The sequence below is a fragment of the Emys orbicularis genome, chromosome 18 (genome assembly GCF_028017835.1).
Source record: "Emys orbicularis isolate rEmyOrb1 chromosome 18, rEmyOrb1.hap1, whole genome shotgun sequence".
Taxonomy (NCBI): Eukaryota; Metazoa; Chordata; order Testudines; family Emydidae; genus Emys; species Emys orbicularis.
The window spans coordinates 8,185,391-8,198,948 of NC_088700.1; the positions used below are offsets into that span (position 1 = coordinate 8,185,391).

Consider the following 13,558-nt stretch of genomic DNA (forward strand, 5'->3'; position numbering starts at 1 on the left):
TCCTACTGCAACATAATACATGGGAGCTGCCCTCTTTCAGGGCTATCACCAGGTGCATGGATACATTCCTACTGCCGTCTACGTTACCAAAGAGTAGATGGAAACGAAGCAAAATGCCTTGGCATCATTTTCCCAACCTTCTTATACTGGTAAAAATAGCTGGATGTTACTAACTAAAAACTGCCTAAAAGACATACTGGGATCATCTTTCCTTGCCTTCTTTTCCTGGCTTATAGCTGTCTAGTTTTATAATATTCCCACTGGGCTTTCCATGCTAGGATGTTTCAGTATCCAGTACCCCAATTTCCATTTGCAACACATGCACGTACTCTAGCTTGCCGAGGTTATTTTTTTCCCCCCCAGCAAGCTGAGGTATCTACCGTGCTGTTCAGGAAATCCTCTACCTGTTTTCAATTATTTGGTGATATTTAGTGGTTCAAATAGTGCCTTTTCTCTAACAGCACAACGCCCCATGCTCTCCTATTTACACCAGAAGCACAGAGAAAAGCTGTAAAATGACACGGACAACTCAAAGAAGTCACAACGCGTACCACAGAGACAGGTTCTGTTAACAGAAGAGCATGCTATGTTTTTGTTCCTACAACAAAGGAACAACCTTCAACCTCTTCAACTATAACCAGCAACTTAACCCGGGGGGTTGGGGATGAGAAAAAAAAGTTTTATATTTCACTATTTTTTAAAAGATATAATCTATGAATTGGTGACATAAAATAGAAGGCCTGGGATCGTCTAGTCTGGCCTGCTGGATAGGTGTCCTAATTTTCACTCCTACAGCCAGGATTCTCCTGGGATTTGAATTTCTAGCACTGCCCACATGAGTCATACCAATAGGCCATAAATAGGCCAATTCAGTGCTCAGTATTATTATTTGTATTATCTCAGCGCCTACAAGCCCCTCCCCCAGAAATCAGGGCCTTCTTGTACTAGGCACTGTACAGCCAAAAAGGGCATATCCTCAGCTGGCTGTAAATTTGCCATAGTTCCACTGAGGTCAATGAAGATTTTGACAATTTACACCAGCCGAGGATCTGTCCCAGAGTAAGATGGTCCCTGCCCTAAACAGTTTCTGGCCCAAATAGACAAGACAAAGGGCGAGAGAGGGAGAAGTATTATACCCATTTTAAAGATGGGGAACTGAGGCACAGAGAAATTAAGTGACTTAGTCTATGTCATATGGAAGTCTAGGACAGAGCTGAGAAATGAACTCTCCTGAGTCTCATTTCAATGCCTTCACCCTCAGACCATCCTTTCTCCATCCAGTTTACTGCCTAAACTACTAGGAAAATTCCAGCATGGTAAATATATAAATACTATGGTAGATTTGTGTTTCATAAAACTACATCTTTAGAAAACCTGATCTAAGAGGAAAGGTTAAAAAAACTGGGCAGGTTTAGTCTTGAGAAAAGAAGACTGAGAGGAGGACCTGATGATAGTCTTCAAACATGTTAAGGGCTGTTCTAACGAGGACGGTGATCAATTGTTCTCTGTGTCCACAGAAGGTAGGACAAGAAGTGATGGTCTTCATCTGCAAAACTCAGTAATAGGCTTCCAAGGGAGGTTCTGGACACTCCATCATTGGAGGTTTTTAAGAACAGATTGGACACACATCTGTCAGGGATAGTCTAGGTTTACTTGGTTCCACCTCAGTGCAGGGGGCTCAGCTTGGTGACTTCTCCAGGTCCCTACATGTCTCTGATTCTATGATCTTTGAGAAGCCTGAAGACTCCCAAGCAGTGTTAGGAGCTTCTTGCTTCTAAAAGAAATAGCAACTCAAAAAAACCCAGAAGAACTGCACTATGGGCATTTTTTAGTTTAGTTTTTATTTCTTGCTCTGATGAGGCTCCAGACATGTCCACAGGAAAACCACGACATCATTTTAACTGCGCGTTCAGTGCTCAGCTCTGTTTCAAGGACCTGAAACTGACGAACAATAACCCCAAGTGGCTGATTACAGCATGCTGCCAACCTCAATGTTTTCCATATATCATCTTTGTATTTTAACGAGTTTTTCCATCCATTTCTCTCTTTTTTGTTGTTGTTGTCGTCCTCGCCTGCCGCTTTCGCTCGCTCTTCCCACATTTGTGTCTTTTTTCACACAAAGGTCTCTATTGACAGTTAAAAAAAAAAAAAAAAAACAGCTTGCAGACTCAGCACATAGCTGAGTGCATTTGACTCCAGTAAGAATCAAAGCTTTGATATAGAACGAGGCAATTGGAGAATGCAGTCCCCAGGAAGCTCTCTGCAGCAAGCTGAGGTTACAAGATGAGGGAGAGGGCTAATGTTCTGCATGTAAAAATGCAACTACCAAATAACTGAAGCTGAACCAGGTGATGCGGGTGAGCAGAAGAAAGGACTTTGAAGCGTTTGCAGCAGTCTCCTTTGGTAGAAGGCACATACCCAATATAGTCCATAGGTTAGGAGGACTCCTACATCCCTTGCTGATGCTAAGCTCTCACGGAGCAGCACACCACCTTCTACCACCTCCGGTTGCCTAGGACACTCCATCCCTGCCTGGTGGACGATGACCTGGCTCTATTATTCACACTTTTGTCACCTCTTGTCTGGACAAGAGCAATGCGATAGACCTGAGCATGAACTCTTCAGCTCTTAGGAAACTCCAGCTAGTACACAACACTGCAGTGCATCTCCTCAGCAGCGTGGCAAATGGCACACACATCACACCCATCCTCTGCTCTCTGTGCGGTTCCCTGCAGAATACCAAGGCAAGTCCGAGGGCTCATCCTTATCTTCAAGGTGCTCAGTGACCTGGGCCCAGCATCTCTAAAAGGGCCTAAAGCTCAGAGAGGAGGACTATGGTTGACAACTCCGCTCCTCTGGCACAATGGAGCTTCCGACCATCAGGATAAAGCTCATCTGTGCGGGAGACGGAGCTTTCTCGAGGGCCAGTCCCAGACTATGGAACAAATTCCCACAGGACCGGAGGGCCATCCCAATCTCACCACCTTCTGCTCCCAGTGCCAGCTACACTTCTCTGACCAGTCTCCTCTCATGTAAAGCACAGAGCAGCATGGATATCTAAAAATAACAAATCCACCCAAAACAAAACCCTACCCAATCACAACGCTCCACTGCATACACAATTCTCCCCCTGCGGACCTGGGGAGAGAGAGAACAAACCACTTGTGGCGGACGTTCGTCACATAGCTTAATGCCCAACTGGAAGGTGCTCAGATACCAGTGATCAGAGTGGGATAAGAACTGCATTTGTTTATTCATTGTAGTTCTGGGCATTTTTCTCTCTCTCCTAAAAGCACCATGCTGAATCCTAGCCAAGACTTCTAAGTCACTACAGCAGCTAAGGGATCAATCCTGCAATGCCTGGAAACACTGGGCACTCACAGCTCCAAGTCAAGTAAATGGGAACTGAGGACACTTGGTACCTCCAGAAGTTGCTCAGCATCTTGTAAGATTGGGTCCTTAAAGCACTCAGGGTTGGATCCAAAGCCTCCTAAAGTTAACGTGAGTTTCTCTGTTAGACTCCAGTGAGCTTTGCATCAGGCCTCAATGCAATCCTATTTAAAGGCCCGGTCTTGCAAGCTGTTACTCATCTATCTGACCCTGCCGTCAGTGGCTGTATTGCTACTGATGCCAGCGTCTGCTGGATCAGACTCTTAGTCCTTGTTTTACCCCCAAAGAAATCCAGAGTGTAATGCCACCCCTCTGGGTGGGTCATCCGCAGGGGGCACCGAACTTGAGACTTCTGGATCTGAATGCAAGAGCCTCTACTGCCTGACCTACAAAACCCAGCTCTCCTCCCCAAGGCTGCAGCAGGCTCATCAATCCCAGAGGGTAACAGAGAGCCACTCCAAGCTGGCGTGGGCTTCGTGAGTAGAAGATTGCAGGGTTGGGCTTTCAGTTTGCACTAGCTCTATTCCTCATGTTCACGCTAGGACCCCCGCGAGGCACAGAGAATGAGGCGCCTGCATCTGTTACAGCAGGAATACTCAGCCCTTGGAATACTCGTCTCGCCTGAAGCCCACTGAGAAACTACGGAAATTCTTGGAGTGTGATGAGCCTCTTTCTCCAGCTCTGACCCAGCGCGCTGAATTGCCAGCGATAGCCTCCTTCTACCAGGTGTGATGTAGGGAGGCGATCAGGAGCATGCTGGGAGGAAGAGCTGATAAAGATAAAACAGTCCAGATCTTCCAAAGGCCTTTTGTAGGTCAGAAAACAATCCAGAGTACACATACCCATTTAGCATATACCCCCATGCCTGGATACAGAGCCCTACGGATCTTCAGCAGCACTTTTTAACAGCTAAAAGCGTCTCCATCCGTGCCACAAGACCTTCCGCTGGACTTCGGGTGGAATTCACCCCCATGCAGGGAGACAGCAGGGGCCTATGCATCAATACAGTCCCCCCCAAATGAGGGTTTCAGTGGTACATGGGCCTTGTGAAAGCTCTCTGCGCAGGACTGAATGTCACCCCTACTGACTCCAAGGGTTTAGCAAAAGTCCCAACCAAGACTTGAATATCTTCCAACAAGCTCATGAATTAAGACCTTTTAAAGGGCCCGTCTGTGCCGAAAGCTTTCCAAACCACCCCCCCTCCCACTCCCCACCCCTCCACACACACACAGACACACACACATACGCACACCACCAGGACAAAAGACAGTTCAGTGCCTTCCAATTTGCTATTCTTGCCAGTTTTCCAGCTACAGCCTAGATGGGTTACGTTGGAGAGAAATTGCTATCTAAAAAAATAAAAATAAAAAGCAGTAGTAATTCAAGCAGCTCAAAGGGCAACAGCGGCTCTGACCCTGGGACTCAGCGAAATAGTAAGGAATTTGAAAGCGCTGTCATTTATGTTCAATGAGCACAGCTTTGAATGAAACAAAGGGAAAAAGAGATCCCTCTTTATTATATGGGAGCGTCCCTAGGGACTCCCCCAACAGCAGGTCAACTGATCACAATGAGCCAATGAGGAAATCCTCCTTCAGAGGACCCCAGACACAGTTGGATTCTTTCTGCATGACTCATAGGATGAGTCACTGTCCTTGACTAGCAATGATCATTTCCCTTTTTATAAAAAGAGCCATGGGGTGTACATGTGGGAGGCGATGCCATAGGGGGAATCCCCTCTAGAATTCTGTCCTGGATTTTGGAACAGCCACAGGATAGACGCCTCCTCACCCCAAGAGACTCCGTCCCAGGTTTTACGCCAAGTGCAGGCCAAGACGGGGCTTTGAGGGTTTCATCCGTGTGCTGTGCTTACTCATGCAGTGCAGCCATGGTTGGTAAAGCTCAGATTGCATAGCTCAGTACTGAGTCCCAGGGCTGTGAATAAAGGCGCTCCTGGTAACACAAGATAGAACAGGGAAGTCCTGGCATCCCAAAAGCTAGAAGAAAACGGTCTTTTTGTAAATGTATACGCTGGGACAAACTTGTGGCTGTGCATGTGCACGTGTCTAGTGCATGCACATCAGACGCACACCAGGGTTTTCCCCCTTTTTAGGGCTTGTCTACACTTCAAAGACAATTCGGATTAAGGTAGCATTCATTCACCCCACTTGCATCATTCCTCTTCAGTGGGTTTTTTCACACACACCCCATATACCTATTTGCACAATGTTTAGCTAGACTATAAGCGCTGGAGTGGAAATCTCGTTCTCCATTCTGATTTCACTTGCACTGGAACAAACTGGCAGTAACTCCCTTGACGTCAATGAGGCTACAGCAATGGAAAACCAATGCAAGAGAGATCTGAATCAGGCCCCTTGTCTTCATATTCATCTAAAGTACTTAGCACATTGTTGGCTCACTACAAATAATAATTAATATCTGGAGGAATTAAACATGCCCCCACATCATCCCAAATTAACATTAAGCTTAAACGCCTTAATTTCATTTTTAGTTAAGAGATCTAGTTTATTCCTCCAAGGCGATTCTCAAAACTCTCCCCATGCCTTCCCTTACCTTCGTCCCCATTTTCCTGTTTTAGGTTGTAAAAACTGTTCAGGGCAAGGAATGCGTCTTGTGAATTTATGGGGCCGTACTAATGATTACTACTAACAACCATCCTGTGGGCAAACAAGGCTGTTCAAGTACAAAGCCATCATGTCTGCAACTTGCACCAAATGGAACAAGGATCTCATGTCCCTGGAAGGATGTTTCTCTTGTCTGCAAGGCCCCTAGGTTAGGACACTTGTGTTTTTCCCCCTTCCTCTGCCTGGGGGCTCAACACCCAGGGCAGAGCTTGTTTCAGCAGCTGTGTGGTTGGAAAGCTGCCCATCAAAGGACCTCACTGCCCTCGCACTTAAGATCAGTGTCAATCACTGAAGTCAGTGGAGTCACACTATGGTGCATAATGAGAGGAGAGAACTAAGATGTTGCAGGTCGCTGGCCTCTGCCACTTGATGGGTCTCACCCTGGCAATGGACCCCAACCTAGACCACAAAATATTGTCATTGGAGCTGGCTTTCCAGATTTTTGAGATTTTTTTTCACCCCAAAAGATGGTTGCCAGTTTTTTCAACTAGCAGCAATAACAAGAATGATAATAGAATCTGCATCACACACCTTCCATTTGTGGGTCACAAAGCACTTCACAAACATCGATTAAGTGTAAGTTTTTAATGGTGAGGGTAATTACCAACTGGCACCATTTTACCAAGGGGCGTGGTGGATTCTCCATCACTGGCAATTTTTAAATCAAGATTCAACGTGTTCCCAAAAGCTCTGCTCTAGGAATTATTTGGGGGAAGGTCTCTGGCCTGTTATACAGGAGGTCAGACTAGATGATCACAATGGTCCCTTCTGGCCTGGGGATCTCTGGATTACTGAGCTCCCACATTCCCTCCCACATGGCTTGCAAGGAAGGTAAAAAAACAAACAGCATCATCCCAGCCCTTTTGCAAATGGATAAAACGGAGCACTCAGGGACTACGACTGGGATTTTGAAATTCAATGGGAGACAGGTGTCTAAACCTCTTAGGACGCTTTGGAAATCCCAGTTGGGATGACGTGGCCACATAGCAAATCAACGGCAGACTCGGAAATGGAATCCTGACTCTCAGTCCTATGCCCTGTATGCCCACTCTACCATTCCATCTCTACAGGACACTGTTCTGACCACTCTCCAATCATGAGCGACATAGGGCACTTGCTGGCACTGTTCTTAAATTATTCCTGCATTTGATACTTGTCTACAGCAGAGTGACCAGATGTTCTGTTTTTAAAGGGACAGTCCCGTTTTTGGGGACTTTTTCTTATATAGGCGCCTATTACCCCCCACCCCCACCCCCTGTCCCGTTTTTTCACAGTTGCTATCTGGTCACCCTAGTCTACAGTAACACATACAATGAATTAAATAACTACAGGGTCCCAGAGTAGTCAATAATGTAGTAAGGAAGAACAATTCCCTTCCTTGCAGGAATCACTGGGTGAAATTCTAAGCCCTGTGTGATGCAGGAGGTCAGAGTAGTTATCCTTGCTGGTCTTAAAAATCTATGGCTGAGATTTTCATAGCCAACGAGGAGATTTAGACACATGGTCCCCCCCCTTGAAATGAATAGGTACGGTGCATTCATATTTCTTAAGTGGCTTCGGAAAAATCTCTGCCTAACAATCTATGCACAATCATCATACTGACAGTACAGACAGACAGGTTCATGCTGTCTAAAGACAAATCTGTTGGAAGTGCCAGCAGGTGTCCCATCCAACAGGAAGGAATGCGTATCGTAGGGGAAAAGTGATCTTTTTATTTATTTATTCACTGTTATTACTCAGAGTACCTGAAATCTTAAAACAGACTCGACACTCACAAATATTTACTGATATATTGTGCTTTATGGACCAGAACAAACTGAAATCAATAAGAATCTATCCATTGACTTTAATGGAAGCTGGATCAGGCTCTCTGAGAACGGATGTTCCTATCACTAACATTAAACTTCTGCTCCAGGAAGTATACTTAAACTTTGGACAAAGATTAAAGTGAGGTGACAGGGTGGGGAGAGGGAGAGAGACAGACGTAGGAAATAAATTGCCAAATCTCCTATTTTTAAAAACAGACCAAAGAGCCGTTTCCTGGAAAGTCTGCTCTTATAGATTTATTTCTCAAGTCCAGACAGAAACCTTGGATTATCTAAGCCACGTGTCTATAAATGGGTACTTTCACTAATGCAGAGGTAGTGGAGTAAATATGCCACATATGTGTATTTTGCTTATTCACATCTGGTTTTATGCCAGTGCCGCCCTCTGAAAAAAAAAATTCAAAGAGGCTGTGAGGATATATGTACTGTTTCTTTGAATCTATACCCAGAAGACATGCAGCGTGAGGAAGTCTGGAGGCAGGCACTCTACAATGAAGAAGAGAAAGGGACAGCTTAGGGATAATGCTGATTTCCTTATCTTAATAAAGCTCCTTATGAAGTGTTGGAGGAAAGCCTTTAGTTCTGTGATTCCTTACTATTGTCACATGACAAAGGGCTAACTCCACTTTCATTTATTTACAGGACTTCAGACTTTACCAAACACACCAAAATTTCCTTTCTTAATATATATTTCAAGATCCACAGGAAAAAAGATGAATCCAGACACAGTAACTACAGAGTGTTACATGGAGTGCCAGGGATAGTACAGATGTTTATATGTACCACACAGAGAGAGAAATACCACACACAACACATCCTATGATGTTTCAAGCAGTGGGTTATACCTGGTTAATAAGGCAAGTTTGATTCTGACCAGCCCCAGGATAGAAACGTATTTTATGCTATCTTCAGGACTTTCTAAAAAGCCACATGATTCCTCTACAAAAAGCACTTTTTTGTGGTGGCTGAAAGAACCTCCTTTATCCTCAAAGCTGTTAATCCTCATACCAGTGCCACAAACTGGGAATCTGAGCTCACCTCCATGGCTTCCTTTCTTAGTGCACACACCCACTCTTATCCTTTCATCTCTCACATCTGGATCCCTGGCACATAGCACAAGGGTATGAAAAGTAAGAAAATGGGAACCACATTATCAACTCATGCCAAGACTTTTAACTGACAGATGTCTGCGGCAAACAGACTATCACTATTCTGCGACCTGTCAGAGTAACCAGGAGGCACCACGCCAATCTAATGATTCGCTTCAATTGCTTTGTGTGTTAAAAAGAAAACCGCTAAGGGAGAGTTTTTATCCCTTTAAACAAGAAGGTTTGGGCCTTTTTCCCATAGTAAGGATTCATATTCCCTTTGCAGTTCCCTTCTGTTGGTCCTAACAGTGCCATTATTTCTGCATGCCCTAGGTGTAAGGGCAAAATACTTTTGTTTATAGGATTAACCTTATTATTAAAGGGCTTTTCATCCAGTAGGAATCTGTGTTGCAGATCTAGGATAATTATACCCAAAATGACTCATCAGCCTTCAAACCACAAGGAGGAGAAATCAGCTCGAAAGCGTAAAGGATCCAGTACTGACGGCTAAAAGGCCCTGATTATTAGGCCTGCTTGCAGCACAACACGACAATTCCTAAGTACATTTAGTGGAGAAGGAGCAATGCCCTTTCAGCGCTGGTTTTCAGTGCTTTCTCCAATCCCATGTCGAATGTTTATCCCTCGTCATTTAGGGCCAAGGGAAAAATAATGATGCTGGGGCCTAATAACGCCGAATACGGAGTGTGCACAATTTCCATCGATTTTGTTGGGCGCTGAGGCCACTCGGTAGCTGGCAGAATTGGCCCCTTGGTTATGGCATTGACACTGTATTTCACCCCACGTGCCATTCTAAGTGACAATGGGGAAGAGACCACTATAGGGAAGGGGGAGTGGTTTGAGAAGCGTCTGCATCCTGCCTTTGGAATATACACGGTTTCACTGAATAAGGGATGCTAGTCAGCTGACTCAGATGCGTCCCTGTCAACTTCTGAATGGGGCATGTACTACTGTAGCTTATTAAAAAAACAACAACAAATTATCCATAAAGTTCTGTTCCAAGGTGGTATAATTCTCCCCCTTCTCAAGAAACAAGTCACAAACAATGAGACCACAATGCACGTTTTCCATTGGACATCAGAACTGTCGCCTGACATCCATTCCAGACTAACAGGGTCATATTTCTCCTGGTTTAGCCACTCCTATCCTTTTCAACTGGAAAAATATTAAATTGTCCTAAGTGGCCAGAGACTAAGAATATTATTTTCTTAGCTCATTCTAGATTAATGTAAACAGCCAAGGGGAGAAGCAACAGATGGTAACAAAATACTTAATAATTTCCAGCATTTTTATTTCTTTTCAAAGACCATGCTGTGCATTCTTATTACATTTTTCTCCACCACTAAAGGAAATGGCTGTTTCCAAAAATATTCGCCCAGAAACCTGATTCACTTTTATGAGGATCTGTAAAAATAAAGAGAGACTCCAACTTTGTCCGTCAGTTAAATTTAATGTGACACCACTTGTAAAAAAACAGGGGTCACTGTGACTTGGAAAGGAATCACTGAGACAGACCAGCTCGTGTCACTTATGGCATGGCCTCTAGAATAAATCAAGGTCTGCAAATAATTTTCTTTTCCCCCTCGAATAGCAGAGGTGTATTTGCTCCCGAGCAGGACAAAGGAGAAATGAGTTTTCACTTCATTGCATTTTATTTCAGTTTTATTTTAGTCCTTTTAAGAAACTGGGATTAAATAAAAGGGGAAAGAGAACTTAACTGCGGTTGGGGGGAAGTTAACCAGATAAAAGAACATTAGACGTTGCCTTTAAATGACCAAATCTGGCTCCTCCCACATTTGAGTAATCCAATATCATACCAGGAAGCTCACTGGGAACATTCAAGACCTTTCACTTCAAAGAGAGATGCTACTCAGAACAGCAAGATTTCTATACACGGACCGTTATAGATGCATGGAACCTCCTAGTCCATAATGCCTTTTAGATGGACATACCTCCACGCTCCTGATCCAAATCTCCCTGAAGCCAATGAGTAGTCTCCCTAAAAGCACTCCAAAGCATATAGAGACTGACAGTATGTCTAAGCTGCTATGACACTACTGAAATACATCCCTGGCTAGTTGCATTGCAACAGGACTGCAAAAATTTTGTATTCTTTCCATTTAAATTTCTGAAATTGACAAGGATTTAGCAGTCTCCAAATGGCAAAAGAAGGTAGTACAATGGCCACTGATGTACCATCCGAGGAGCTGCCTGCTTTAAAAGAGGATGGTCCCAGAAAATATTCTTTCCTCTATCCAAATATGAAGATGGACATCAGATCCGGTCCCTATCCAGCCAAAGACCATTGCTCCAGGTCATAATCCAATAGATTGCAATGCAATAGAACATCTGGGAGTCGCTCTGAGGTGATATTAGTTTTTCCACCACTGAGGTTCTATCTATAGATATTTATCTTTCAATAAAGGAAATATTTTCTCTCTCACCTAAGAACTTTTTCTTGCAATTTTTGACAAGTCCCTTGCCTCCTTTTTATAAATAAGTCCTCTTGGGTTAGAACGAAGAACCTTGAAATGACAATAATTGATCATTATTCTGTTATGGTCTGAATCCCCCACAGCTTGTCTTGGTAACACAATGTGCCAAATAGTGGTTGGGCTTCCAAAAGAACTTATGCAAACTTCAGAATTAAGGCTGAAGCTAAGACAGGCTGTATTAAATGCTTTTGCTAGTCAGTAACATTGGAATCTCAGTTTGACATTAGCTGCCACCCGTTCAGTTGGCCCTAACTGTCCTGCAAAACTCCATCATGGTTCCTATCTCGCCTTTTAAAATCATCAAAGTGGCTTTGCCCCCAAACCTCCTCTTATTCTTCCTCCCACAGTACTATAAAAGGAAATCTGAACTAAATATTGCTCTTTAGTATTCGCAGACCACAAACCTCTGCAGGTACCCTTTAGAGCCTCAGTAGAGTTAAACTATTGTAAATTCAAAGAACTTTCAAGGTAGATCCATCAGTATTCATCTATCCAGCCTATGCATTCCAGAGTTAATAATTGTGAAAGCCAGTATTAAAATTAACCAAAAAAACCTTCTCAAAAAGTAAGTAACAAAATCAAGTACTCAGTCCTCCTTTTCTATAATGCAAAAAAGGTGACTCGTGGAGCTGTTGTTGTTTTCATCCCAACTGTTGCATTTTGTAGTTTCTCCTTTACCAAACCCAGCAACAGTAATTTGGGGCGGGGGGGGGGGGGGGGGCAATGCAAAACTGAGTTAACAAAAGTACAGGCAGCATACAACAGAGGGCGTACGCTTTCTAAGTTTCTAAAAGCAAAGTTTGCAAAAGCTTTTTGCACTGAGATCTCTTGCTTTGATCCGGGAGAGAAGAGAACCGATTATTTCTTGACAAAAGTTTGCTCTCTTCCAGCAGAAACTATGCAAAGAAGAGACGTTTACAATTAATTCAAAATATCTGTATAGCGAAACAACAAAAGTCACTAAAAATACATTCTGATTCCTTTTTTTAAGTGTGCCTGGCAACTGGCAGATCTGTTTTAAGAAAAAAAAAGGATTGTGTTTTAAGTTTTTCCCTTTTATGGGCCCCCTGACAAATGGCATTCACAGGACTTAGGCAGCTAAAACATTTTTTTTTTTTTTTTTGGAATGCATTGGGTAAGAAAAGACAAATGTTTTGCAAAGCACAATAGAAAGCAAGCTTTTCTTTTTTGTTACAGGTTTTCTGAAGTCTTCAGTCAGCTCACCCATATATTTGCTCCAGACATAGATGACATGAACATTAGTCAACAGCAATCATGTTTTAACAAGGCTAAGTTAAATAAGGGAGAGAGAAAGCTATTTCTGTAGCCTGAAGGCAAACTATTTATTAAGGACACAAAGAACGCATATAAACAAAAGTGCCTTACCTGCTTTGCTTTGAGAAATTGCATAGAGGAGAAATATTGCTATAGTTTTGGTCCTTATCCAACTTCTTCTTTTCCACCTTGTGTGTGTATCCATGGTCCACAATAAAAGGGGGATCAGCTTGGGGGGATTGAGCAAATGCTCACACAACCTTAGGTCGGGGGTAGAAAAATCAAAGGAAAAGGCTCAGACCCCCCGCCCCCCAGAAGAAGCAACTTTTATAAAGCCATGAGCTGGACGTTTGTGTTTGATTGGTATTAACTAGGATGAGGGTCTGAACTTTCTCTGTTACTGTATTTTTGTTTTGGCTTGTCTTGCTTTCTTGGTATAGCAGGTCCTTCTTCGCTTCCCTTCCGTCTCTCCTCCTCCTCTTGGTCTGATTCTTCTCGGGCTTCCCTCTCAAGTGATGTCCCCCTTCCCCTGACTAATCGAGGAGTGGAAACTTTTTTTTCTTCCCTTCTTCTTTTAAAGCAGATGCGAGAGATTGTCAATCGAGATCCAATGCAGCAAATCAGAGTTTAGGAGGCTGCAGAGCTCTGCCCCCTTCCACTGGAGTCCAGGAGAAACGGGGGCTGGGAAGAGGGAAAGAAGTTTTTAAAAGAGAGAGAGAGAGAAATTGAATGTGTGGCATGGGGAGATTTTTCTTCCTCCCTTCCTTTGGCCGCCTTGATTTCTTTCCCCGTCTATCTCCAACCAGATCCGAGAGCTGCACAGG

At 43.7% G+C, this 13,558-nt stretch overlaps 1 protein-coding gene across 2 annotated transcripts in view; it reads right to left on the reverse strand.

Moving 5' to 3' along the window:
- Positions 1-12,939, reverse strand: part of COL5A1 (collagen type V alpha 1 chain) — a 241,082-nt gene extending 228,143 nt beyond the window's left edge. For both annotated transcript variants that reach the window (XM_065418816.1, XM_065418815.1), the window contains exon 1: positions 12,846-12,939. In XM_065418816.1, the coding sequence (XP_065274888.1) occupies positions 12,846-12,939 (94 nt within the window). The remainder of the gene's footprint in view (positions 1-12,845) is intronic.
- Positions 12,940-13,558: the final 619 nt, after the last annotated feature.